Raw genomic sequence first — 27,509 nt, 5'->3', positions numbered from 1 at the left:
TATAGCCCTCGTCACTACTATGCTACCAGGCAAACTAATATGCGTTTCAAGAAGCATCCCTCATAATAACGTCCCCATCAGCATCATGTGTACGAACATTGCAATCTGGTCGACCTCTGATAGATCTCCGAAAGTTGATGGAATTGGGCCGAGTCGCTCTTCTCTGTCCGAACGGTTTATAAGGGGGCCGGGTCGATACGGAAGTGTCACAACCTTTGTCAAAATGGCAGTCTCCGATCTGATTCGCCTGGACATGGCCCTCCTGAACTTGAACTGAAGACCCGAAGGCGACGGCCCAGGAACTCACAATATTAGCATCGATGGATTGCTGGTGCTGGTTCTGCTGCCCGGAGGTCGTTGACGCGCCTTGGACTGACCCGTTTCCTGAGGACCGTTGGAACGCGTTGGACAGGCTTATGTCCCTGACGAGATCGTTGACGTGATGCGGATCCTGACTCTGGCGTTGCTGGTTTCTCAAGATAGTTGGCACAAAGATGTCCTTGTCGCTGTCGCTGGAGGTATCAGGTTCGGTGTCACCCCTGTTTACCGACGTTTCTGTGTCTTTCTGACTGCTTAGCCAGCAAGCACTAGCCGCAAAGGAGTTTGAGGAGCCTGTCATGACGTTTTCAGTTGAGACTATTCTGCAACTACGTCGAGTTAGCGAGAGTCAGAGGGTTCGAGGTTTCAATCACCTTAGATTACGTCCACATCATCTTGAGGAGCAATACTATGCCAGAAGAAGTCTCGGGATTAGGCCTTGTGGGTAGTTCTACAGGGTAGCTCTGTGAGCGCCAAAAAGGATAGGACGCTTTGTGAGTATGCAAAGCATATCGCATTCACTGCTGTTACTTCACTGAATCCCTTCAGGATTGAACTACTGTGGTTCTAGCCTGCCATATTCCGGCAAGTGGAGCGAACTCGAGTTGCCATCTTATACTCTCTCGCCAGGACGTTTGATCAAAATCATTTCGGCACTATCCACTGGCTGGGCTCGCAGTTTGCACGCTAGAGGTGAGTCTTTGCCTTAGTGGTTTACTAGCCAGCGATGGTAGATCACTCGATTTCCGGGGCTCGGAATCTTTCTCCACTCGCTAAATTTTGCGTCATGGATAAGGTTGGATGGCATGCCGTCCAACCCACCACCTGCCTTGGAAAGTCGACAGTCTTGAGATTGGCCTGATATGACACAAAGCTGCATCTATTTATCGTCACCACAGCAGGACAATTGTGACAGTCACACATATGACTAAGCTACATTATGCGGAGACTAGGCCTGAAACAGACCAGACGAGGGCTACTCAGTCCCGTAAACGGTGGCATCACGTGCCCACACAGATCCGGACTGAGGTTCTTCCCGTCGTTCCAGAAAAACCTTGAACGATCGACAAAGTCAATTGTCAGTTCGCCACGCAGGGGACAATGAGTCGGGGAAGTTTACCGCTCAGAACTTCAGAGTTCAGTATGTCTTTCACTTCCCCAGGACAGCCAAGACATGTCTGCCAGAGCCCCAGATGCCCAGGAATTGCCTCCCTCAAGTTCTGCGGAGGCGCTGCCAGTATCACAGCATTCTGTGACTAATTGCCATCGCCAACTGCGACTCAATCACACCGTGCAAGTGGGGTTCTTTGCCGCGTGTCCAACCAAAGAATTGCCTCGAGACGGGTGGAGAAGCACGAACAAGTGGTGCGAACGTGGTTCCCGATGTCGCGATGCAGGTACCCAGCGGCGAATAAAACATTTTTCTCCGCGCGTGGCCGAGTGTGGCGAGCTGTCGTTGTCGCCTACAAGAACTCTGGGGTGAACCTCTTTTCTCGGTGTGTCATCACTCCTACACCTCTGCATCTTACCCGCCAAGATGCACCAGTCCACCACTGTCACCATGGAGGACGAGAAAATCCGCCAGTACGGATACGGTGGTCCTCAGGTGGTCAACTACGACGATGAAGCTCCCCCGCTCAAGGGTGAGCTGGAGCTCAACGTCGGTGGCCGTGGTGCTACCCAACGGCGGCTGAAAAACTACCAGGTCAGCATGATCGGGTTCTGTGGTGGCATTGGAACCGGTCTGTTCGTGGGAACAGGTTCTGCATATGCAGACGCAGGTCCCGCTGGCTTGCTGCTGGCCTACATCGTCATTGGATTTGTGCTGTGGTGTGTGATGCAGAGTATCGCGGAATTGGCTACCTTGCTGCCCACAGCGGGATCGTTCCCTCACTGGGCTACTCGTTTCATCGATCCGGCTGTCGGCTTCTCCCTTGCTATCACATACGGTTATTGTTATACAATCGCGATTGCTTCAGAAGTATCCGCTTCTGCGGTCATTGTTAGTTATTGGACAGACATAACACCAGCGGTGGTCATTACGGTCGGGCTGGTGCTGATTTTGGCTATCAACCTGATGAGCGTACGCTTTTATGGTGAAAGTGAGGTCATCGCAGGCGCTATCAAGGTCTTGTGCTTTGTCGGATTGGTTTTTGTCGCTATCGTCATCACCTCTGGTGGCGGTCCCAATCACCAAACCATCGGATTCCGCTACTGGCACAATCCGGGAGCCTGGACCAACTACAACGGCATCACTGGCCCGACCGGGCACTTCCTCGGATTCTTGTCTGCCTTTGTCAACGCGTCCTTCAGTTTCGTTGGTGTTGAAACAGTCGTCATCACTGCCGCCGAATCGGTCGACCCGCACTACTCCATCCCCAAAGCTGCCCGTCGCGTGACATACCGTATTGCATTCTTCTACATCCTCGGTGCACTCCTCATCGGACTCATCGTCAGCCCTACAAACAAAGACTTGGTTTCTGGTTCCGGCAATGCTAACAGCTCTCCTTGGGTCATTGCCATCAAGCAAGCCGGAATTAGCGCTCTGCCGTCTATCGTCAACGCCTGTATTCTTATTTCGGCTTGGTCTGCAGGCAATTCCTATTGCTGGGTAGGATCGCGCATGATCGTGGCCATGACGACCGACCGCCAGTTGCCGCAGGTGTTTGGCCGGGTTAACAAGATGGGCGTGCCATACGTTGCCGTCATCACCTCCTGGCTTTTTGGCCCGTTGGCATATCTGAGTAAGTAAGCCCGATTTTATTGTGTCGGACTCCGATTAACGGTTGCTATAGGTCTTGGCTCCGGTGGTCCGGCGCAGGCTTTCGACTGGCTTCTCAATCTGAGCACCATTGCTGGACTAATCGCGTGGGCGACACTGTCCTTCTGTTACATTCGCTTCTATTCCGCCATGAAAGCGCAGGGCGTCAGTCGCGACACTTTGCCCTGGAAGTCGCCCTTCCAGCCATACACGGCGTGGGTGGGTTTCATTGGCTCAACGATCATCACCCTGGTGGCGGGTTTCCCCGTTTTCCTTAAGGGTAACTGGTCCACCTCGGACTTTTTCGCCTCGTATGTGGGCATTCCTATCTTTATCGTGCCGATTATCCTCTGGAAGGTTTTCAACCGCACGAAGGTAAGCAGCCCCGTCTTCATCTGGTGTCGAGTGGTGTAGCTAACTGGTGGTGCAGTTTCAGCGCAGCTCCACCATCGACCTCTGGTCCGGTCGACTGCAGGAGGGCGAGATTGTTATTCGAGAGGGCGGGCCCAAGACCCGTGTGAGACGCTTCGTGGACTGGTTCTTCTAAGTGTGGACTGGTTCCAAATTCAACTTTTTCTGTGCATTTGTGCATCTTTCGGCGGAGATACCCATTATGTTTTTCATGCAATTTCAACAATTTGCAAGCCGTCACAAAAGTGTTAGACTTTTTTCTATATACATATTATACATGTTTAATTTACTCCGGGCGGAGCTGTTCGCGAAGCCTCTTGATATCATTGAACGAAGCCTTGCAGCAACCGCCAACGAGGATCGAGCTGAACTGGCCAGTGGCGGCCGCGTCATTGACCACCTGTGACAATTGCACTTCCCAGGGTCGCTGTCATAATCCCTGCAGTCAGCACATACCATCAAGAATCATAAACAATAATCAAAGCATCACTTACCGAATCATCCGCACCACTCTTATCCTGCACCTTCTCCCACGTCTGCGTAGTAGTATTATAAACCTCTCCCTGCGTACCATCAGGATACAGCACCAACGCCGGCCTCTCCTGAATCCTCCCCTCCCTCAGCAACCTCTCCACCGCATCCCCAAACAACCCAACCAACCGGGGCAACTTATGAAGTTTCGTACAATTAATCCCAATCCCCCACGGCGTCGCACCCCCCTCAACCGGCAACAACATCGCCTCGACCACCTCATCAACAGTACTCCCATCAGGCAAGGTATCCTTATCCTCGACCGGGAAAACACACGCCACCCAAAACGGCAACCCCTCACAAAACCCCTTCGAAGACCCCACAGCCCTCCTCACAGCCCTCACCTCATCAATCCTCGGCACCGTCTCCATCGCAATATACTTAACCCTCTCCCGCAACCCCTTCCCCTCCATGGCCTCATCATCATCAAAAAGCCCCAACCGATCCGTATGCCACCTCCACAGTTTCTCCTCATTATCATGCTCCCCATCATACTTCCCGCTATACTCCTGTCCGGGGATCATGCACGCGCCATAGGGGCCCAGACTCAGCGCCACAGAGGCAGAGGTATCCTGCACCGCTTGTCCGGCGACGTCGAGCGCGGTGCGTAGGTAGGGGGCGATACTGGCGCGGGGAATTCCCGACGGGTGCGAGGGGGTTTTTGTGCGCTGGAAACCCTCCGGCGAGACTTGGTAGGTGGCGGTGAGGAGGACGTCGACGGCGGCGGTGGTGGTGAAGTCGCGTTGGCAGGAAAGGAGGGTTTTAGGGTCGGAGATCATTAGATGGGAGGACCAGAGAGGGGTGGTGTCGCTGCTGAAGGTGATGTTGTAGTGGTCTTGCAGGGAGGTGCCGAGACCGCCGTCGAGGATTAGGATAGGTGTTGGTGGCATTTTGAGGTGGATTTGTTGATTGATTGATTGATTGATTGGTTACAAAGATGGAGTGTTGAGGGTGAAAGAGGAGAGAGAATATTTCTTCAGGTTCTGGTGGTATTGCGACAACGGGAATGGAATGGGCTTTGGCTGCCCCGCAATGTGGGGTTGTTTGCGTAGGTTGCAATTTGCGATCGGGTTGGGATGGACTAAGTCTATCGGAGTATCATCATAATTTACATGATTGTTGCTGTGTGATGATAGTTTGCAGTATATTCAAGTGTAAAATTTAATGTCTAAGGATACTGGTGTTGTGGATTGGTTGGAATTGTGCATGGATTTCTTCATGGTGGTTGAGATCACGGGACGTCATTGACTGACTATTAGACATTCCAGCCAAGCCATTCCGCTCTGTTCTAGAAGCTCAGTCGCACTTTTGACAGGCGGATTCGCTGTCCTCTTATGCCCCGGGCGGAAATTGTACAGAGTCAACCCTTGGACTTCATTCATCGAATCTATTCCATCGGCGTCCTTGGTGTTCTAATGCTAATAATGTCTCAGACCATCACATCACTTCCTCGTGAACCTTCGCGACCATACACCATCCACAACAACCGTCACAATGTAAAAACACCAATACTCTCTCAGTTGACCGCATAGTCTAGGCAGCTATTTCCTACTCTTCAAAACATTGCATCGACAAGAAAAGATCTCCATAATAGAACACTGCACACTGCCGATCCATAAACTATGATGCGAGCGGTGTGCCATGACTGTGACAGGCACCAGCATCATCACAGCTAAGCCATCATTCTATTTATGCACTCCAAGTTAATGAAGCGCAGTAGACTAAGGTACTCCGTAAATACCTCGGCAAACCCACGAGTGGATAACAAGAAAGGAACTTACAGGCAAGATAGTATCCACGTAGGATGATCATCTGAGGCTTATTCCTCGCACCAATCAAGCTGTCACCAGTGGAAATTGATTGATAGGCAGAGCCGTTTCTCATACGCTAGGGAATAGAATAGAATACTGTTCGTAATTCTATGTTAGGTTACTGTACAACATAGGATGACATCCATGTCAAATCTGCGACCGTCCCTGTTTAGATTGTGGCTTTGATCAATAGTCCCCTCCGCCGTCATGTCGCACCCTGATACACAGCCCCAGCCACAATGTTCCACCTAGAGTGATCTATTAGATTAGATGCATGGGATGGTCACATACTCCGCGGAGCTAATAACAAGCCACTTTGACGACTAGCACTGTCACGGCGGCTAACTCCTCCATCGAGGATACCACTCACTACCACTCACAGGTTCAACCAGGAACAGTCAACCAATGACAACAAATGGAAAAGCGAAACTCCCTCACACAATACGTACATAGCATCGACTAGTAGACCCTGCAGAGTTTTACAGTGATAGACAGAAGAAAGACAGACAATACTCGCAATCCGATGCAAGGGACCATGGAAAACAATCGGTCGGCCCAACGGTCTAACAAAACCAGACCCTGCTGCTCCATACTGTCAATGAATAACTGCCGCAGTATCTTTATCCCGGGCCAATCTAACTCGGTAATAGTGTCCGGTAGGTAACCAGGGAATAATGGAAATCGGTACGCAGCAAAAAAACGAGAATGAGGTTGCCTAGGACCATTTAGGCGATAGTGCTAAGAATAGATCAGCATTGGCACAGCCCCATTGGCCCAGCATCCAAGCAAAGCTTAGGTAAAGCTTGGAGAAACTGCCCTGTTGTATTGTAATGTCTGTGTAATGGGATTGCTCGTATTCTGGTCTTTTGACAAGAACAGAGCAGAAGCAACGCGGCGTTTTTCGACTGACCAAATTTGAGTCGGGCGACGGGTGCGAAAGCAGTATGGTTAGTTGCCGATCCGCGAATTCTAGGTTTGCGGGAGACATGAAAGTTACGGGACTATTGAAGTTGAATGGTCTTGGATGATACCATGGTGATACCTACCTACTTACTTACCTATCAGATGGACATTACAGAGTTCATAGTAAGCGAAGTAAGTAGTAAGCATCATACCTGGTTAATCACCGAGAAAGAAAGAAAGAAAGAGAAGACTGACACAGACATCATCCTCCCTCCTCACCTGGATCTCTGCATGAACCGCGCGTCTATAACACCTCCCAATTATAGACAAGCATTCAAGTTTCATCAACCACAACACAGCACAGCCCAGCCAACCCAGCCACGGCAAACCCGGCACAACACAACACACCATCTTCTTCGACAAGACAGCCAAGAAATCATGGGTTGATCCGGCGAATCCCATGACAAACAAGTCGGCCGTGCCAAGAAATTACTAGCCGGCAGGGCTGAGCGGGAGGTTGACGTGGACCATCTCGTGGCTGTGAGTGGCTGAATTCAAACCAACCTCCCCGCTTTCTCAGCATGAAGCATACGGATTCTTTCTGTTTTTGTGTCTTCTTCGCTAGCCCCACCCGTATCATTACACTCTTAATACAGTAACGCTTACTTTACTTACACCCTGACCCACACGGAATGAATCGCCTAGTCGTGGACCCCTGATCCAGAGAAATTGTAAGTACTGTTACTATGGCGGATGGATCCGATCATCGTTTTTTAAAACATAAATAGCGGGTGTTGCTCCTCGCTTTCATTTATTTTGTTACAACTGTCTACTACCTACTACTACTATCTACTTAGATACTTATCTATCTCTACCCTCACCTATCCACAAACACACACTCTACACTACTCTACATCAATCAAAATGGTTTTCAACTGGTTCAAGTCTTCCAAGGAGGAATCCACCTCTACTCAACAACCCTCCTGGGACGCCAACACCATGACCATGCAGCAGCCTTCTAGCCCTGAGGCTCCTTCCACTGAGCGCGTTGTTACGCAGCAGCCTGTACGATATCCCTTTCTCCAACAAAACATCAAATAACATAGATAAAAACTAACGAGTATTTCTAGAACACCCAGGAAGAAATGAAGATGGGTCTGCGTGGTGGTGGTGCCGGTGATGTGTGCTGCGGAGTGTATGTTCATTCATCCCTTCCTTCCTTCCTTCAACCCATTATAACAGCGATGCTGATTTTGATTGTTGTCTAGTTGCGCTGGTCTTCTCTGCTTCGAGTGCTGCGAGGAGTGCTGCTAAACGCACACACCTTCTTCCCGCTCATACATACGTTCGACTACTGTCTCCGTATCTTGATGAACAAAGATAAAAAGGAAAAAAAGAATAATAAGGAAACGGACATGTGCTGCCCATCTATGAGACGAGCTATGAATTGCGGATCTGGATGAATGTTGGGTCGACGATTCCATGGATCTGGATGATGGATGGATGATGGTTGGTGTTTCAGTTGGTTTTGGATTTGCCCTTGCGAGATCGCTTATACCCGGTGTTTCTATCACATCTACTATTTCTCTATTTTCGCTTGGTTCTAGAAATGAATTGAGTTAAGATGATTGCTTGTTTGATGGTTGGTCAGTGCGCTGTAGATTAAACTTGGATTTGAGCTATTATCAGATGGCAGTATTGTCGCGCGCTAACTCTGCTTTGCGAATATTGTAAGTCCGACTTTGCGAATGATTAGTCCATCAAAGTACGCTGCTCTTTCTCATATGTCACTTGCTTCGGACCCATCGTGCCAGGCCCGTACTCCACGCTACCATCTGCGAACAGACCAACTGACCTGACCAGTCCCCCGCTAATGTCGTTGATGACCTGGCTGAACTGAAGCCCCCGGTTCACCTTGCATCGAGTACTGGCCGACTCGCAATGAGCCACCAAGGCAGCCGCCGTTCGAAAGATGCGAAGACATCCAGGGCACCTAATAAGTCGTGAGTCAGACCATAGTCAACCATCATCCAAGCATGCAGCAGCTTACTGAATGCCTCTGTTCTGGTTGGTCTTCGTTACGACATGCTCCTCAAAGTCTCTCATGCTGGAGAATTCAGCCTTACAGGGACAGATAAACTTTCCGTTGAAGGAACTGAAGTATACGGTGGGGTCCCAGTTCCGGTCCAGCGCCCGAAGAGTGTGTCCTGCGTCAATGTGGTCAATGCCGAAGGAGTTGCTTGGGCCTGGGCGTGGGCTCGTTGGCCTCGCGATTTTTCCGGCCGATGCTGATTGTTCTCTCGTCTCGCTCACCAAAGACGGAGAAGCCATCGACGACTTGCTCTTCGGTTCCGGGACGTTGTCGTCAAGAGAGAGACCGCTCACCCCGCCCACAACAGATTGAGTGGCCTCGTCGTCAGGGTCCATCTCCAAAAGGTCCTGATCAATATGGACTCCGCCGTTGTCATCTTGGCCATCGGGTTCAGCGTTCTCACCCTCGTTACCTGTCCTAAGCGCCTCTCGAAAGAGAAGTCTCTTAGACTGTTCCTGTAGGAGACTAGACAAGGGGATGTTTGGACAATCGCCGCTCTCGACGTGATTTACCATGGCACCTGCCATTTTGAACTTCTGCCCGCAGCCGTAACAGGTCAGAGTCTGCGGAGTTCTGTGTTGCTGTAGAGACATCAAAAGAATTAGCTTGGAATGATGTGACGGGTCAACAAATGCCAATATGAAGGATACCCACCTGACGGGTATGAAGGTCTCTACCACCCTCGCTGCGAAAATCGATCCCACAAACTACACACACGATGTGCTTGTCACTCTTGATCTTGTGGAGCAGGAGATACTCATCATCCTGGAAATCCTCGTCGCAACGGCTGCAATAATCGTGTTCGTTCGCCTTGTGCCTCTTCATCTCCCCTGCCGATTCAAAGACACCGCTGCACTCCTTGTAGGTGCAGGGCACCCTGGTGGAAAATGCTTGAGTGGACATCTTGAACTCGTCAAGTAACTTGTCAAGTAGATGTGGATGGAGTGTTTGAATGGTAGAAGGGGGAGTAGACTTAGTTTTGAACAGGGGAGTTAGAAGAGTGCGCTGGTCAAATTCTGCGAAATTCACCGAAATGGCTATGAATGAGAGTCACCCTAGACGACACCTGCCTAAATAGGAAGGCATGCACTCGCTGCTGGGAAGCGTTTCATATTTCAAGATCTACGGGACGTTTCACATATCGCATGTAATGAGGTGGCATTGAAGTAGGAATGAACTAAGCAAATTCATTACTTCTCTCTCACTTTGTACCTACAGCCAGTCAATACAGGCCCACTAGCCACATGTTAAGACGATTTAGAGAAGTGATTCATTATCCAGTCATTTACAGAACACTATATATATGCATTCACCAAACCCGATCTCCTGCACTGCACATTTAAAACCGTGAGAAGGGCAGCCTAACAAAGTCAGTATTTCACCAGCGAAGCGACCATCAATCATCCAAAACCACTTACCACTTTCCACGCAGAGTAATCACCGCCCAGTTATTTCCATCCGCATCCGTCTCCTTCTCCACCTTAGTCGAGAAAGAGATAGCGCTCATGATACCATCACCGAACTTCTCATTCAGCACCGCCTTGTATGCGTACCCGTAGTTCTGCACAATCTCATACAACCGGTAAATCAAGGGCTCCTTGGGAGGCATCTCCACGGTGCGACCACGGTCGGGGAAACCACTAAGCCTTTCCTCCAGAGCATCGTAAGGGATGGTGAGGAGCGATGCGAGTTTCTCGATGTCTTCCGGGGAAGCCTTGGCCTGGCCATAGAAGATAGCAGCGGTAGCGACTTCATTGCGGCCAATGTGTTGGGCAATCTGCTCGAAGCTCAGCTTCTTGGCGGCTTTGGCCTTGAAGAGGGTCTCCGACGCGGACGGGAGGTTAGGATGCTGGGCAGTCTGTTATTCGAGGGTGATGAGCTCATGCTTTCTTCCTATTCTCGGCATCATGAATTGGAGGGAGGGCTTACGTCAAGAGTGGCGAGAGACATTGTGTCGGTAGGATGCTGGGACTGAAACGGCGATGGAGAAGAGTTGATGAGATTGAATTGAAGTAGGGGAAGACGGGATTCTAAAAGCCAGCTGCCAAGGTCAAGTAAATGGAGATGGAGGGGTGTCATTCTTAAATAATCGGCGGTGATCCGCTTTTCTCCAACTGTCGTGCGGGGTACTTGCCGTCTCGTTGCAACGGTGGGGAGCTCATTCTTGTGAGGGGGAATATCAACAATGCCATTGCTTCCGTATGATTTATCTGTGTCATCTTTGAACCTTTCCGTGAAGTATCACAACTTTAGACTACTGGTAGGTGGCAACATTGGCAGCACCCTTAATAAAGCTATTGGTGGTTATCGCTGTCCTCCTGCTGCCGTGAAAACGTCACACCTGCATCTCAGATAAGATACTGCGGGGTTCCGCCGAGGTCGGATCGACACCCAACTGCCTGGCAGCTACTTTGACATCTGTCAGATATTTAGTCTAGCTAAACAGATATAAGGGCTCAATCATTTATATAAATGAGAAAAAGAGATCGGAATAATGTTTTCATTTCTACGTAAGAAATTCTTTTTCAGTTTCGATTTAATTTCTTTCTTGTCAATCATCTATTTCTGCCTTGTTGATATCCTTCTCTTCCGTGCTGGCATGAAGCTCTGTGGGCGTTGTTATCTTATCATGAAGATTACTGAGAATAACTACATACATGGATATATCTCATAACATGCTGTTTGATGCATGCTATTTCCTCCGTCCCTTTTTCTGATATCAAACATGCCCAATACCAAGCAACGGTCCAAACCAACCCCCCATCAACTCCTCCATCGTAAACTCGAAATCCAACCCAAACAAATTCGGATCAGCCTGAACCCCCTGATCCATATTCTGATTCTGCACGGCAAACTGCAAAGACTCATTCTCAACACTCACACTCTTCGCCGCCTCCAACTGAGCAACCTGATACGCCTTATCAAACCACGTCGCAGCAGCCAGAGTCCACTTATGATAATGCGAAAATACCCCATCCTTACACGTCTTCGCAATTGCGTCGAGACGAGCCACAAAGAATTGGAGCATCTTCGACATATCAAGCGCGTCACGAAGCTCTTGTACCTGTGTATTAAGGCGGAGTGAAGGGTGCAAAGCTGCCAGAACTAGTTTGCATGCGGCGGCAACCAAAAAGCCCGATGATAGCCAGATCACGATGCTGTAGTTCTTTTCTATTATTGGTGGTAATGTGAGGTAGTAGTCGAGGAATCTCTTTGAGGCTGCTAGTCCGTGGCAAAGGGTGTCGCTGCGGGAGACTAGGAGAAAGCTGTCGGATGGTGTGGATGCTGCTTTAGTGTCTATGAGACTTATTTGACATATCTGGAGTTCGAGGGTGTGGTATTGTGTTGCGATGAATGCTGTGCAGAAGGAGTGTATTAGCATCGTCATGATGTACCTCGCTCAAGTGCATGTCTAATGGGGAGGGACTCAGTAAGATACTGAAATACTCACGGTCACAGGTTGGATCAACAGGTAATTGGTTCTTATACTGTTCAACCTCTGCTCTAAATGCTCGGATATGTTGCTCCACGTCCGGATGGCGTTCAATACTACTCATAGTAAGAGCATCCAACCTCTGCAGCATATGCTGTAACTGGACGTAATAGATTATATACCGATCAGTAGGATATTCGGCCACCCGAGACAATTCTTCAGCTATTGACTCTATGAACGGTGTCCAGGGCGTTGTGCAAGTCTTTTGTCTGATAATAGCATCACTGATGAAAAGTGTAAGTATGAGTCTCGTTTCCCTTGAAGATCTTCACTTACGTGGAGTTGAGTAGGAATAACCCTATTAAGGCCCGACCTTCATCGGCGACTGTCCCTTTTCTTGTTTTATCGCATTCGTCACCCACCTCAAGCCGTGTGGCGACTCTGTACTTCGGATGTCGATCGAGTCGTTCGTTGATTACTACACCAACGGCAAGCTGCATGTAATACGGAAATTGACATAGCTGATGCCTCTGGCGTGTTCTATTTGATAATTAGTATGTCTTTCTCTAGTGGCGAAGTCAAGAGCAAAATCTTAAGGCCATACATACCCAGCTAAGATGATCAATAGTCCCTGCAGAATCTCGAAAGAAGGCGGGTGGCTGCCATGCTCTGAGCAAAGGACCTCATTTGATACATAGGATTGCAGAACTTTTTCTAGTGACTTTTGCAACGAGTCGTCGTGGAATGAACAAAAGACCAGAATACAGAGAAGGACGAATGGCTTCTCGGCTCTTAGGTCGTCGACCGTGGTGCTTGCGGGCACCATGACAAATGGGAAGAACAGCATGGCTTCCCGGTACTGATCTAAGAGCTGAGTTGCGTATTCATGGCTGATCAGACCAGTTCTGATTACATCGATAGTATCGGCGTGTGGGTAGGTACTGCTGACTTCACTATTTGGGGTGTGATATTGATGCTCCGGACGTCGTGGGGTGACGAGGTTGATCTGGCCCATTATTTGATCAATTTTAGCTTCAAGCATTTCTATGCGCTTGTTGCTTTAATTGAATTAGTTGATCTGTTTGCGACTTATTGTTTCTAAGCGTTACCTTCTGCGCTTCTTTGGAGCGGGTCGCTGCCGTGCCGGTCGGAAGTAACATTCTTTCTTCAAGCGATGGCAGCTATTATACCGAATTGCATACCACGTTAGATACTGTATACATGTAGTTTTTCATTATCAGAAGGATAAGTGTTTACTGACCGATCGCATATCGTAGCATCTGGCGCATGCGTACATCGTATCTTGGCCCGGACGCAGTTCTCACAGGTCTTGACTCTTTCTGTTTCAGTTTCCTCAACCATACTGAAGAAGATAGGGCTTAGTAACTATATGATCTATCTGATCTTGTAGAAACGGACACGGACTGGAGGTCAAACACGGACGGGAGTACATTTAAGAAGCGTCAGTCCGTCGGACACGGATACCATATCTGTCTGGCTTATCCGGCGGACCAAAATTGACATCCGACTCCGTGTCTGCTAAGCCAATCATGTCAATCAGGGAGCCTAATTTGGGGCCGCCAAGATCACAAACTGAGGTTTCTCGTGTCGATAATCCCTCCCAGTGCGTAATCCTGGGCTAAACAAGAAAAATGAGGATTTTGCATAGCCCTATCCGTTAAAATAGATCAGGCATTCGGGTTTCAGGAGAGATATCAGACATATAAGATGGAGAATAGGCTCAAACGTGTGAACTTGAAGTATACAGATCGATAACAATATCACGATCAAATATCCTTTGTACATTATGTCTTCAACTGACGATTGTACCTTGTCAACATGTCCGCTCAGCATGGCATATATCGATTACCTGCCTAATCTTCCCGCAAATGTGTTTTTCGTGGCCTTTTTCGGCCTCATAACCGTTCTTCAGTTTGGTTTGGGGGTATGGTATCGAACATGGACTTTTATGATTGCCATGCTGCCGGGTCTTATTCTCGAGGTTCTGGGATACGTGGGGCGAATTATGCTACATGATAATCCTTTTGACTTTAACAACTTCCTTCTGTGAGTGGTTGCATATGTTTTATGCCTCAATCATGAGCCTCAACTGATCAACGTCCAAATCTAAAGGTACCTTATTTGTTTGACTCTTGGACCCGCATTCTTCAGTGCCGCTATCTACATCTGCCTGGGAAAAATAGTTGTTATCTACGGAGAGGGCATTTCTCGATTCCGACCCCGAACATACACAAGACTCTTCGTCTCCTGTGACCTGCTATCCTTGATTCTCCAAGCAGTCGGTGGTGCCCTCGCTTCCTCCGCTGGTGACGGCGACACGAGCGAAAGCGATACTGGTGTCAACATCATGATTGCGGGATTGGCTTTCCAGGTCTTCTCCCTGCTCGTATTCATGGTCCTTGCTAGCGAATTCGCTTACCGGGTCCGCAAAAGCCCCAAGTCAGAGAATGATGACTTTACTAGCCTTCGCATGAGCCCCAAATGGAAGATGTTCCTTTACTGTATGTTGACCTTTGTCTGATTCACTTATACGCATGCTAATCACATGTGCATCTATCAGGTCTCGCTCTTGCCACTATTACTATCTTTATTCGATCGGTCTTCCGTGTTGCGGAGTTGCAGGGTGGATTTTCCAGTGCCCTGGCCAATAATGAAACCGACTTGATGGTGTTGGAAAGTACCATGATCTCGATTGCGTGCATTTCTTTAACGGTGGCTCATCCGGCTATTATTGTCGGTCGCACTTGGGGTTCTCTTTAAGGGATTTTGATTGTTTTTACACATTGAGCTTTAGATCTAGACTCCTTCTAAGACCTGGAATGAAAGATCATAATCTTACGAACTTTAATGATGCTGTCTTTGGAGAGATTACAGAAGATAAGCCCAACTATCGTGGGGTATGAAAAGAAAAGCCTTCAAAATCTTGTTCCCATGTACACTGCTAATATATACAGCCATTCGATGTCTTAGCGGGATTGATCTGGGACCTCTGTGTTGTATGCATCATAAAATATAAGTCTCAGGCGAGCTGTGAAAAAATGATGGTGGTACGTTTCCAAAGTTGCATTCAGTATTCAGCAAATTTCTCAGTTTGTTGGGCAACATATATCCGAAATAATAGTTCTCTAATTCCAGTGTTGAATTTAGCATCAATTTCAGAAAGCCCCGCAGCAAACTGATAGTGTTAGTAACCAATCAACTGGTAGCATTGAAGTTAGTAACTACGTCCCAATCATCTTTAGATATGAACCAATATTACTAGTATTAGCTGGCTGTAAATCAGTTTGGACGTATCACGTGCCCAGCATGAATGTGGGGTTTATTCTTTCTCCGCAACTCCGCAACTCCGCTCCTTCTACTCCGGACAACCGTTGAAAACCATCCCTCGTGTCTGAGCATGCTCGAGGCACCATGGCGAGTCGACCTGAAATGAAGCGCGCCTCGGACTCAGAGACAGATCCACCACGTACGCGTCCTTGTCCTGCCTGCAACAAGACATTTTCAAAAGCCGAACATCTCACCCGGCATCTCCGCAGCCACACTAAAGAGAGGCCGTATGTGTGTACTACCTGCGGGAAGGTGTACTCCAGAAGGTATGAACACTGAACCTAAGCTACTGCCATGTGCACTGACACTTGGTAGTGATGTGCTGCGGAGACATCTCAAAAGCCACGAGAAGCACTCTCAAAATGCTTCACCGCAGCCCCGAGCTTCGATTTCAGGGACCCCATCCCGATCAGTGGCGGAAGAGTCGACGATAATCTCTACCCCATCTCATGCGGCACCAAGGATACATGAGCTACTCAATGATGCTTCATTAATAGTACCAGCCGTACCTGACCAACTAATTAGCAGTACCGAGCCACTACAACCCCAATCAGCGACAGGGATGAATTTGCATGACTCCGTACTACAGACAGATACCGATTCTTGGTTCCTTGGCGCAGACTTTGATGTAAATGCCTTGGACTTTTCCATATCATCGGCGATATCGGAATGGGCGCAACTGCCTTCCACACCACACATGTTAGGCTCTGTTGGCTTAGCAGAAGAGCCGCTGCATTCCGCACCAACGTCCTACGCAAAGGGGAACGGCGATGAATCGCATCCAGCGGACATTGTAAGGAAGAGATGGTTTACTTGCTTATCTCCGCCAGAGGTAAACCAATTCGTCTACAGAGGGCCCAATCGCCCCGGTGACTCGTTCCCTCAAGGGAGGATCGATGCCGATGACAACTATAGAGCTGGTCTCTCCCAGAGGTTGAAGCCTCGCATGCATGATGAAGCACTGCCATCCGCAGAGCAACTGAATCTCTTTGCGAAGCTCTTCTTTAGTCGATTTCACTCCCTGTTTCCGGTTATACATGCACCCACCTTTCGTCCGACCGCGGAAAATTCGTTGCTATTCTTATCAATCTGCTCAATAGGCAGCCTCTTTGTGGGGTCATCCCATGCAGTGGCGCAAGGCCTGAGGATATTTGAACGACTGAATAAAGCAATTCTGGCCTCCTGGGAGTCCATTCTTGCTCATAGCCGACCGGATGCCTTGTCGATGGTCCAAGCTGCCATTCTGGGCCAGACTTATGGAATTTTGTCCGGAAGGCCCAAGGACTTGGTCCTTGCGGATGTCCTTCATGGTACTGTAATGGGATGGACACGTGAGTCCAATAAATACGCTACTCTTGGACATGGACAGTTCCTCGATTCTTGTTCGACCGAACAAGAGGTGATCGAGCAGTGGCACCGATGGGCCGAGGCGGAACAGAGAAGACGGGTCGAAATCGCCTTAAATATACACGATGCGGAGCTTGCCAGCCTGATGCATCATGAACCGATCCGCAAGCATCGATTCACACAATATCCGCTGCTAGCCTCGGAACCAATGTTCATGGCTCCGACAGCCGCCCGATGGGCCAACATGTACAAGCAGTCACCATCATTTACTAAATTAACCCCCTCTCCCGACCTTCACTTTCACTCCGCCGGACATGATTCTAGGTTCGCTGTCTATAGTGTGCTGGAGAGTATCAACGCCCATGTCATTGAAGCTCGCCTCTCAGGCACCTTAAACAGGGATACATCTCGGAATCTATCTAGCCTACTGATGCATTGGTGGAGTAAGTATAGCTCACAATACATTCAAGATGAGGAAGAGGACCCTTTCAGTCTTCCTGTATTGTGGCACTCGATTTACATGTCTCTTTACAGCGACATGGACGTGCTTGAACGAGCAGTTGGTCGTAATGGGCACGCAGCAGCCACTGATTCTCACCACGCGGTTCAAGGGTGGGCAGGCTCCCTGGATGCCAGTAAGTGCCTAGTTCATGCGCTGTTGATACAGCGTTACCTCGAGAGGATGCGAATTTCCTCTGAACCCGCAATACATGTGCCAGGGGCTCTCTTTTCGGCTGCTCTCGCATGGCTCTGCTTCACGAGAATTGGACAACAGCAATCCATCAACTTGAAAGCTTTCGATGCACCAGAGATCCAGCTCCTGGGCAGTGAGACCGCGTTGCAAGAGGCCCAAGGGCAGGCATTCGGAGACTCTGCATTTGCAGATGTAAATCACTTACATCGACTGATTGATCTTTTGCACCGCTTTGGGCGCTGGACGATCTCGAAAACATTTGCCACTGTGCTATGCACGGCTCTGGAAGAAGTTAGAGAAGAATGACGTTCTTTAATTACGGATCCTATAGCAATACACTTATGCACGACCACTGGAGACAGCAAGTATCAATAAAGATGTGGCGGCAAAGAAAGCAAATCTGGTTCATGCCGAGGTCATTAGTGCAGGCTCCCCGCCGAAATGTGGGATGTGTTGCGGGGTGGCGGGGTGACCCCGTGGATCGACACACCGAAAGGGTTTGCAGACTGCTGACATGAGGATTATGAGAGCACTTACGAGATGGCCTGCATATTAAGCCCATTCAATTTGGCGCACTACACAATCGTTCCGCCAATGGTACTATTGATTATGGCATAACCGGTATGATCACTAGAAACCCCATACGTGCGCAGCAATGCAGGTGGACCTGGCTCACTCGGGTCGCCCATCGCTCGCTGTGTACCTTCTTCCCGCCTGTGGGGTATTGATGTGTGGGGTTTCTCCAGACAATGCCGCATTCAACAACCGAGTGAATATTCTCCCATGAGAGAATGTATATAGATCTACAAGCCTGCCGGATATAGTGTTTCAAGAGAGTTGATCCAATCAAGCACACATCGAAATGCCGGTATTTACAGAATTCGCATCCAAGTCGCGGGACCTCCGTGTCCTTCCTTCCTTTGCTCTTCCATTACCTCGACTTACTCCGCCGTTCGAACCCACCGTAAACGATGGAGTCGAACGCTACGAAGTTGTCATCGTTGGGGTAAGTCCCATCAAACAACGAATGTTGCCACTCAACATACACGAGCGAGTGTTAATAACGTCATGCAGGCTGGACCCTCGGGGCTGATGCTGGAACTTTTGCTGGCCAGATACGGCTTGAATGACGAATCTCTCCTTTGTATTGATTCGAAGCCAAGCACGTTGAAATCAGGACAGGCAGATGGCGTTCAACCTCGGACGTTGGAAGTATTTAAAACCTTGGGAATTTCCGACGAGATTGAGAACGAAGCATGTCAAATGTGGCAGTTTGCCTTTTGGAATACCTCATCAGACCCATCCAGAATCATTGAGCGGAAATCCGTGGTCCCCGAAGTGATACCCCCGGCTCGGTTTCGCTACGAGGCTACTATACATCAGGGACGCATTGAACGGATCATGGAGACTGACCTCCTCCGGTACTCCAAAAGAGGCGTGCAAAGGGACACCAAATTGATCCATGTCCAGCTGAATGAAGATGACAAGGAGTTCCCTGTCCTGGCAGAGATTGAGACACGCGGGGTAAGAAGATTGATCCGCACAAAACACCTCGTTGGAGCAGACGGAGCACACTCGATGGTACGTCAGTGTGTGGGACTAAAGCTGGAGGGTCAATCGCTCGACCATATCTGGGGCGTTATAGACTTGGTAGTGGATACGAATTTTCCTGACATTCGCCGGCGATGTGCAATCCATTCCCCAGCTGGCTCGGTGATGGTCATACCACGAGAACGGATCGTGACGGGTGAGTATCTTACGCGACTTTATGTCCAGGTACCCGGAATGGCAAACCCCGATGGAGATATAGTGGGAGCGGCTACCCCAGTTTCCGAATTCGATGATGCTAGGGCACGCAGACAGAAGGTGACGAAGGAGGGAATTCTGAAGCAAGCAGCAGACGCATTCAAGCCATATTACCTGAGGCCGAAAAGCGAGGAATCAATCGACTGGTGGGCAGCGTATCAAATTGGGCAGCGGGTCTCACCAGAATTCATTGTCAAAGACTCTACTGGAGTTCCTAGAGTATTCATTGTGGGAGATGGTACGTGCACTCTTCACTGAGGACTAGAATCACTTGCTGACGATCATAGCTTGCCATACTCATAGTCCAAAGGTACTATCTCGGAACTTTTTGTGAGACGCAGCTAATTGTTGTTTAGGCCGGCCAAGGAATGAATGTGTCCATGATGGATTCGTATAACCTGGCCTGGAAGCTGGCCTACCACATTCACGGACTCAGCCCATCGTCTACCGAGCCTGAACAGCCACATCCCCTCCTCGACACTTATCATCTGGAACGGCATGCGAACGCGCAGCAGCTGATTGATTTTGATCGCAAGTTCTCTACCATCTTCTCAGGTCAACTGGACACGGAGGAGTCAGGCATGTCGCACGCGGAATTTGTGGCCACATTCAACACCGGCAACGGCTTCACCAGCGGCTGCGGGGTGGAATACGGAGAGAGTATGATCGTTGACCGAACTGCATCGGAGGGACAGGATAGCCCCATCCGGGGCGACGACTACTTATCAGGAATACTGCGACCGGGCAGACGATTGCTGAACGTGAAGTTGAGGCGTCATGCGGATGGATGGCACCGGGATGTTCAGGACGGTTGGTATCATCATCCCTCCACCCCTTGCATATGCTAATCATGGCCACACGTTTAGACCTGGCATCCACGGGCCGGTTCCGCGTTCTAACGCTCACGTCTAATGATCTTCTGAACGCCCAAAGTGTGTCTGCTCGATCATTGCAGGATGTGTCTGCATTGCTGGGTACTTTCCCAGCAGGGGTCATCGAGCAGATAGTGGTGCACCCGCAGCTCCCGAGTGAGTTTGAATGGGACAGCCTTCCGAGGTGCGTGAAAGAACATGCGGAGATGCGCTTCTACAATGGAAGCGAGCTGGAGGATGCATATGAAATCTACGGGGTGGACCCTCATCAGGGAGCCATGGTGGTAGTCAGGCCCGACGGGTATGTTGGGATAGTTGTAGCGCTCGGGGAGGTGGATCGCGTGGGAGAGTACCTGCGTCGCTGCATCAGAACGAGGTAGAGATGGTTGATTACCACCATGTACATATCACCAGTCCAATGAGAGTATAGTTCGTCGAGCTGCAGTGGTCACGGTCCCTCGCCAGTTCAGCCCTGTTTTCCGAGATGTTCCGGGGGAACTATGATTGTCGGGATGCATGCATGGCTGATGATGGATGGGCAGCCGAGAGATCCGCCTGAGCCACAACATTACGGGCGGGGTGGGCATCACGTGTCTTTTTGTTAAATTTCAATACTCTCAATACACACGGTCTCTAGTTAGTTGTTAGTTGTTATGTGAGTCTGATAAAACTAACATCTTACTTACTCAGGAGGTATTAGTCCGGGCTTGACCGCCACAAAGTGAAACCCCTACTCCATCACACTAAGTAGACTAGTTGAAGACACTTGGCAGGACTGCACAGCCACATCAACGGCACAATTCGAGCCAAATGATTCCCCACTTCTAAGCCGGGCCAGCCTGCATCCCCGAATCAAACTAGACTGACTGACTTGACTAGTTTAACTTATGAGTTGGGATCGAGATCATCGTGGAAATGCAATGGAGGGGTTGCCCTATGTCTAGTGACCCCCAGGCAAAAGCAACAACCAGGGAAGTTCATCAGTCATTGGATTCCCCGGTCGGGATTATTCATAAAAACATAAAAATAATAAATTGCAGCCTAAATGTGGACTCCCTGGAGCACACAGCTGGAGTGAGAATGAATGAATGACTGACTGACTTGAGAGACTTCTTGGAGGGGCGGGGCTCGTCGTCAGTCCCGTCAGCCGCGCCCTCCATCATCCATAATCCATCTTTCTCTTCTGTCTGTCTGTCTCCACTGGGCTGATCCCCTCCTCTTCCCTCTTCCCTCTCTTCTCCCCTCCCCACTATTTTTACTACTAATAGCTCCTGTCTCGCCCCCTGGGTAGCTGCTAGTTTACCACCTCCAAAGTAATCCTCTGCGAGGATTCTCTGTTATACTACCTTTATTTTAAACCTCTTCTCTTCTTACCTTTTTGTTTTTGTGTCCCACTGTATCATGACCCGCCCCGAAGACGACCTGGCCTATGGCCAGTATTACCAGGGCTCCGCCCGGGGAGCCTCTTCCGGAGACTCCTCCAGGGGTCTGAGTGACACTTTCAAGAAGCTCAAGCAGACCTACAAGTCTCACCAGTCGCAACAAGGCTCTTCCCAGCAGACTCAACAGTCGCAGCAATCCCAGTCCGCCAGCTACTACAATGTATGTGAATGATGTTGCCTGTACCTGGTCACTTTGCCCGATCCCCGGTACTAACCGCCCCGTTCCTCTTCTCAGACTTCGAACCAGACCTACCAGTCCCAAGGTCCCTCCCAGTCCCAGCCACACCCTCCCTCTCAGCAGCAACAACAACCCCATCCGTCGAAACCCCAGAAGCAGGACAAATTCTCCGGCTTGTTTGGCAAGCTCGAGGAATTCGGCAATGAGGTGGCACAGAAACTGGGTACCGCCCTCGACCCCCAGGCCTATGCCGAGTACGGCGCACCAAAGCCGCAGACGGAGAACCGCTTCGGGAGCTTTGCATCCCCGCGTCAGGGTAACGAGGTCAAGTGGCACGTGGACGGCTGTGCCTACTTCTATGCGGTGTCCAAGGCATTGGAGAGTGCCAAGGAGTATATCTGGATTCTGGACTGTAGGTATCCCAGGGACCGCTGTGTTGGAGGGTATGAGGCTAACAAGGCATTTCAGGGTGGCTTTCTCCGGAACTGTACCTGAGACGTCCCCCGGCGAAGCACGAACAGTACCGGCTGGATCGGATGCTGTTGGCTGCGGCGCAGCGCGGAGTCCGGGTGAACATTATTGTGTACAAGGAGGTGACCCAGGCACTGACCCGTATGTTCCTTATGTCCTCTGCGTGAACCGGTAGCTGATTTGACTTGCAGTTTCCTCCCATCACACCAAGCACCATCTGGAAGACCTCCACGAAAATATTGCCGTATTCCGTCACCCCGATCATCTTCCCGACCGCCAGGAACTCGAGGCGTCCATCCACACGTCTCTCCAGAACCTGTCTCTCGATGCCGGAAACCTGGCCAAGATGTCTGAAGATGCCATCAAGGGCATCTACGGCATGCACGAGGATGTCATTCTCTACTGGGCTCACCACGAAAAGCTTTGCCTCATTGATGGCCGCATTGCCTTCATGGGCGGTCTGGATATGTGCTTTGGCCGTTGGGACACCAACCAGCATGAACTGGCGGACGTGCATGGCCAGGACCTGAACAAGATTGTCTTCCCTGGTCAGGACTACAACAATGCCAGAGTAAGCGACTTCCACGACGTTGCCCACTGGGAGCAGAACCAGCTGGACCGGAAGGACACTTCTCGCATGGGCTGGTCCGACATCTCGGTCAGCTTGCACGGCCCCGTCGTTGAAGATCTGAGGAAGCACTTCGTTCAGCGGTGGAACTTCATCTATGACTCCAAGTACCAGTCGCGCAACAACTCGAGATACGCCAGATTGTCCCTGTACGGCCGGCCCACCTCAGGCCCTCAGCAGCAAGGACCCCAACAGGGTGGTCAGGCTCAGAAGCCGCCTGCATCCCCTCAGCCTGGTGCTACTGGCCCTCCTGCACCCAGCTGGCAACAACAGGCTGCATCTCCCCAGCCTGGGGCGAACCCTGGTCCTCCCGCTCCCAGCTGGCAGCAACAGGCAGCTCCGTCGCAGAGTGCCCATGCACCCAGTACTAGCAGCTCTTCTACCCCAAGCTGGCAGCAGCAGCAGACCGGAGTTGCTACTACTCAGCCTCCCAGCAGTGCTAACCCCGCGACACCAACCTGGCAGCAGCAGCAGACCGGAGTTGCAGCTACTCAGCCTTCCAGCGCTGCTAACCCCGCGACACCAACCTGGCAGCAGCAGGCACCGGCACCCCAGGGTGGCTACCCTGTCAGTCACTCCCCCAACCCGAGCAGCCAAGAGAAGCCCAGCTGGCAACAACAGACTGCGCAGCCTGGCAGCTACAACCAACCCCCGGCGCAAATCACCGGTAGCCAGGAGAAACCTAGCTGGCAACAGCAGCCTGCACAGCCTACCGGCTACAACCAGCCCCAGACGCAAAGCACTGGCAGTCAAGAAAAGCCCAGCTGGCAACAGCAGAGTTCGGAGCCTCCCGCGTACTCGGCCCACCCGCAGCAGCACTACACATACAGTGGTGACTCCTTCCCTCCGCCCCCTCCTGGCCCTCCGCCAGCCCAGGGTTCTGCGCAGACGTCTTACCAGGCGTACAATCCGCAGCAGCAGCAGCAGCAGCAGCAGAGCCATACACCTACCCAAGCTCAGAGTCAAGGCCAGACTCAGTACTACCCACCTCCTCCGAGCCAGGAGATCCATCACTCGCAGACCCGCGGTATCCACGATGCATCGGGCGGTTATGGCGACTCTGAGAGGGGCTTCAACCCCCGCCGTCTGCGTGAGAACTTCATGGACTACGGCAACGTCCTGCGCGGCGAGTTGGCGGGCCAGATCCATCAGTACCAGGATCGTTTCTCCACTCATGGCCGTCAAGCCAGTCAGCCCCGTGGTAACATGACTTGCCAGATCGTGCGCAGCTGCTCGAAGTGGAGTAACGGCACTCCGACCGAACACTCCATTCAGGATGCGTACGCGGCGGTCATTCGCAACAGTCAGCACTTTATCTACATTGAGAACCAGTTCTTCATCACGGCGACTGGCGATGCCCAGAAGCCGGTGGAGAACAAGATTGGTGTTGCCATTGTGGAGCGTATTCTGCGCGCAGCCCGTGCTGGGGAGAAGTTCAAGATCATTGTCGTGATCCCCTCCGTTCCTTGCTTTGCCGGAGACTTGAGCGATGAGTCCACCCTTGGTACTCGCGCGATCATGGAGTTCCAGTACAACTGCATCAACCGTGGAGGTAGCAGCATCATGGAGATGATTGCCAAGGAGGGTTTCAACCCGATGGACTACATCCGGTTCTATAACCTGCGTAACTACGACCGCATCAATGTCAGTGGCCCGCTGATGCAGGCCGAACAGCAGAGCGGCGTCAATTACGAGGATGCCCGCAGGCAGCAGGATGTGGCGACCGGTGGCCCTGGTAGCTATGGTCCCGGTGCTCCTCGGGCAGCTTTCGACACTACCGCGCCTTACCAGCAGTACCAGCAGGCTGCCCAGCAGGTGGGCGGCAAGTCTGGCCAGTGGGATAGTGTGAGCAGCTGCTACATGCTCAATGGTCCGGACATTCGCAACGTCCCCTGGAATGGACCTCCGGAGGCTGAGATTGATGCGTTTGTCACGGAGGAGCTCTATGTCCACTCCAAGGTATGTTAGCATTCACATGGTATAAGTGCAGGACTAACAAAATGCAGGTAATGGTCGCCGACGACCGTGTTGCCATTGTCGGATCGGCTAACTTGAACGATCGCTCTCAACTGGGAACTCACGACTCGGAAATTGCCATCATCATTGAGGACTACACCCCTGTGCAGTCCCGCATGAACGGCCAGCCCTGGACTGCCAGCAGGTTCGCCGCCTCCCTTCGTCGCCAGCTCTTCCGCAAGCACTTGGGACTGCTGCCACCCCAGGACCCGGAGCGACCGGATGGCAACTTTGAGCCAGTGGGCGTTCCCAACACCACCGACTTTGAGTCACCCGAGAGCCAGGTCGTCGCGGATCCGCTGGCGGATACGCTGCACAGTATGTGGAACACGCGGGCTCGGACGAACACGGAAGTGTTCCGCAAGGTCTTCCATTCGGTTCCGGATGACACCGTGCGCAACTGGGCCACGTACAAGGAGTTCTACGGATACTACTTCCACAACGCGGACAAGCAGGCTTATGGCGAGGACGAGTCCAGACCTGCTCGCTACAAGTATGGGCACGTGGTCCGCGACGACTTCCCACCGGGTCCGGAGGGAGTCAGGCAAGTCAAAGAACTGCTCAGCCAGGTCAAGGGCACGTTGGTGGAGATGCCTTTGATGTTCCTGATTGAGGAGGATGTGGCGAAGGAGGGGTTGACGCTGAATGAGATTACGGAGCCAATCTACACTTGATTGACCTGATTTGACGAGATTAGCAGACTACCATTTATCATGCTTTGTTAGTTAGGGATTACTAGCCATGAATTATTCTTTGATTGAAGCGAATGAAGTGTGGTTGATGTTGATATTGTTCTCGAGAACAATACTAAGCGGGTGGTTCTGATTGGGTGCCACCGCCCGTCGACAAACTATGCACCGAAAATCTGGGGAATCCCGTTGCAGAACATGTTGTCTGCTCCAAAGATTCGTGTGCCCTGAAATGAAAGATGTCTTTCAGCTCTAGACTGAATATGTACCCACATGACTGCACTTGCCTACACAATGTACAACACTTCAATCTGCATTACATCCATTCCCGATGCAGACAGTCTATCTCAGCAGGTACCCGCGACAATCCGGTACCTTTCGTATTCATCCATTCCCGCCCTGGTTCTGATAGAGCTTCTGTCGGACTAACCTCAAGGAACAATAGAAGATAAGCTGAGCCATAGATAATATTGACTGGGACGCCCCAATAAAATATCTCCTGCATTGCCCGATAATCCGTCTAGACAATCTCCGATCGAATCAGCTACCTGCAATGGTATCTACACCTATCCTTAAAAGGATTTACCTTGTGACTTTGGTTCATTCATTCATGAATCCACATCCAATGGACCTCAATCCAATGAACTGCACCGCCTGAATCATGAACATGCAGATGAATCCGGATCCGAATGCTTTTTCCATAGCAGAGACACTGCCCCATACTATACATCAATGTAGACATCAAAGAAACCCCTCCCAAGGGCGAAGCAAGATAGAGTAAGAAAAAACATCTATATAAACCCCCTCAACCACCCCCCAAACCTCACCTTCTTCTTCTCCTCATCACAAAAACAAAACAAGCATTTCAAAAAGAAAACCTTTTGCAACGCAAATCACTATCAATCATCATGTCTCCCTACCAAGTTGCTAAGGACTCTGTCTCTTGCGGTATGCCTCATCCTCCCCTCCTCCTACTTCATCATCTGCTATGCACAGGAGAGGATAGAGCATCATATGCTAACATGAATATAATATAAATAGCCGGCTCCCCCGGTGGCGGCTGCGTGGTCATGTAAAGACCCACCGCGAAGAACCCACGAGATATAAACCCGAGTTTTTTTCCATCATCCATTCCATGCACGTCAGTCTTATGCAAAACTAAACCGCAAATCTGCAAATGTCAATCAAGAAATATTGAGGGATAGTCAATGCTCGCTCCGACTATCCCCACGCCTTCAAATCCAACATACCAGAAAAAAGGGACCCGTGACCGCTTATCTCGCTTACCCCTACCTACCTACCTACCTACCTCGCAAGTCAATTCGATATCAACACAAAAAAAATACCAAAAATAAAAACAAATAATGGGGGAGATATGCCCGTGAACTGCGTTGCGTTGCACGTGGCGCTGACACCCTTTTTACTTTCTTGCAATGAACGGATATTGAACCTCGAATTCCTGTCCTTGGTCTTATATTCCATCTTCCTTCCTTTCTTTCTTTTCCTCACTCACTCTCCACACGTTATTGGATAATATGATTATTGAGAACTGGATGGTCCCTTTTTTGGTATTTGGATTTGGATAGTTGGATTGGTGGTTTGGTTTTGTCTTTAATGGATGGGATTTACTCGGGAATGGTCATGTTTTCAACTTTACTTCAGTTTTCGGGATGGGAATTTTTTTTCGAGGGGATATTTTATATATTTTTTATAGAGTCAATATATTTATATTTGATTCTATAAGGATTTTCTTGGTTA

General features: G+C 50.3%; 11 protein-coding genes across 11 annotated transcripts; 6 read left to right on the top strand and 5 right to left on the bottom strand.

The window, feature by feature from the left end:
- Positions 1-46: 46 nt before the first annotated feature.
- Positions 47-619, bottom strand: AtWU_02475 (transcription factor domain family protein; the record flags this gene model as incomplete). The annotated part of the gene is made up of 1 exon (XM_035497589.1): positions 47-619. One exon carries the CDS (start codon positions 617-619, stop codon positions 47-49), a length of 573 nt encoding a protein of 190 aa, XP_035353482.1.
- A 1,236-nt stretch (positions 620-1,855) lies between these two features.
- Positions 1,856-3,626, top strand: AtWU_02474 (putative amino acid permease; the record flags this gene model as incomplete). The annotated part of the gene is made up of 3 exons (XM_035497588.1): positions 1,856-3,062; positions 3,114-3,454; positions 3,510-3,626. 3 exons carry the CDS (start codon positions 1,856-1,858, stop codon positions 3,624-3,626), a joined length of 1,665 nt encoding a protein of 554 aa, XP_035353481.1.
- Positions 3,627-3,776: 150 nt separating this feature from the next.
- On the bottom strand, positions 3,777-4,911 carry AtWU_02473 (homocysteine S-methyltransferase family protein; the record flags this gene model as incomplete). Its single annotated transcript, XM_035497587.1, has 2 exons — positions 3,777-3,917; positions 3,985-4,911. The coding sequence occupies 2 exons, from the start codon at positions 4,909-4,911 to the stop codon at positions 3,777-3,779; spliced, it is 1,068 nt and encodes a 355-aa protein (XP_035353480.1).
- Positions 4,912-7,659: 2,748 nt separating this feature from the next.
- AtWU_02472 (pectate lyase family protein) lies at positions 7,660-8,049 on the top strand (the record flags this gene model as incomplete). Its single annotated transcript, XM_035497586.1, has 3 exons — positions 7,660-7,800; positions 7,866-7,930; positions 8,004-8,049. 3 exons carry the CDS (start codon positions 7,660-7,662, stop codon positions 8,047-8,049), a joined length of 252 nt encoding a protein of 83 aa, XP_035353479.1.
- A 438-nt stretch (positions 8,050-8,487) lies between these two features.
- AtWU_02471 (putative C2H2 finger domain protein) lies at positions 8,488-9,730 on the bottom strand (the record flags this gene model as incomplete). The annotated part of the gene is made up of 3 exons (XM_035497585.1): positions 8,488-8,728; positions 8,786-9,408; positions 9,482-9,730. 3 exons carry the CDS (start codon positions 9,728-9,730, stop codon positions 8,488-8,490), a joined length of 1,113 nt encoding a protein of 370 aa, XP_035353478.1.
- A 436-nt stretch (positions 9,731-10,166) lies between these two features.
- cyn1 (putative cyanate hydratase) lies at positions 10,167-10,777 on the bottom strand (the record flags this gene model as incomplete). The annotated part of the gene is made up of 3 exons (XM_035497584.1): positions 10,167-10,188; positions 10,246-10,685; positions 10,757-10,777. The coding sequence occupies 3 exons, from the start codon at positions 10,775-10,777 to the stop codon at positions 10,167-10,169; spliced, it is 483 nt and encodes a 160-aa protein (XP_035353477.1).
- Positions 10,778-11,546: 769 nt separating this feature from the next.
- On the bottom strand, positions 11,547-13,622 carry AtWU_02469 (fungal specific transcription factor domain-containing protein; the record flags this gene model as incomplete). Its single annotated transcript, XM_035497583.1, has 6 exons — positions 11,547-12,184; positions 12,279-12,544; positions 12,597-12,800; positions 12,869-13,318; positions 13,370-13,441; positions 13,522-13,622. The coding sequence occupies 6 exons, from the start codon at positions 13,620-13,622 to the stop codon at positions 11,547-11,549; spliced, it is 1,731 nt and encodes a 576-aa protein (XP_035353476.1).
- Positions 13,623-14,112: 490 nt separating this feature from the next.
- On the top strand, positions 14,113-15,041 carry AtWU_02468 (RTA1 domain-containing protein; the record flags this gene model as incomplete). Its single annotated transcript, XM_035497582.1, has 3 exons — positions 14,113-14,327; positions 14,394-14,782; positions 14,842-15,041. 3 exons carry the CDS (start codon positions 14,113-14,115, stop codon positions 15,039-15,041), a joined length of 804 nt encoding a protein of 267 aa, XP_035353475.1.
- Positions 15,042-15,692: 651 nt separating this feature from the next.
- On the top strand, positions 15,693-17,955 carry AtWU_02467 (C2H2-type zinc finger protein; the record flags this gene model as incomplete). The annotated part of the gene is made up of 3 exons (XM_035497581.1): positions 15,693-15,874; positions 15,924-17,590; positions 17,675-17,955. 3 exons carry the CDS (start codon positions 15,693-15,695, stop codon positions 17,953-17,955), a joined length of 2,130 nt encoding a protein of 709 aa, XP_035353474.1.
- Positions 17,956-18,511: 556 nt separating this feature from the next.
- AtWU_02466 (phenol monooxygenase) lies at positions 18,512-20,707 on the top strand (the record flags this gene model as incomplete). Its single annotated transcript, XM_035497580.1, has 5 exons — positions 18,512-18,655; positions 18,724-19,693; positions 19,743-19,765; positions 19,812-20,265; positions 20,322-20,707. 5 exons carry the CDS (start codon positions 18,512-18,514, stop codon positions 20,705-20,707), a joined length of 1,977 nt encoding a protein of 658 aa, XP_035353473.1.
- Positions 20,708-21,728: 1,021 nt separating this feature from the next.
- On the top strand, positions 21,729-25,736 carry pld2 (putative phospholipase D (PLD); the record flags this gene model as incomplete). Its single annotated transcript, XM_035497579.1, has 5 exons — positions 21,729-21,929; positions 22,005-22,359; positions 22,416-22,559; positions 22,610-25,005; positions 25,053-25,736. The coding sequence occupies 5 exons, from the start codon at positions 21,729-21,731 to the stop codon at positions 25,734-25,736; spliced, it is 3,780 nt and encodes a 1,259-aa protein (XP_035353472.1).
- Between the last annotated feature and the right edge of the window lie 1,773 nt (positions 25,737-27,509).

The sequence above is a fragment of the Aspergillus tubingensis genome, assembly GCF_013340325.1.
Source record: "Aspergillus tubingensis WU-2223L DNA, scaffold_3, whole genome shotgun sequence".
Taxonomy (NCBI): domain Eukaryota; kingdom Fungi; phylum Ascomycota; class Eurotiomycetes; order Eurotiales; family Aspergillaceae; genus Aspergillus; species Aspergillus tubingensis.
The sequence above is the reverse complement of the archived record's forward strand: the minus strand, read 5'-3'. Positions and strand labels throughout refer to the sequence as shown.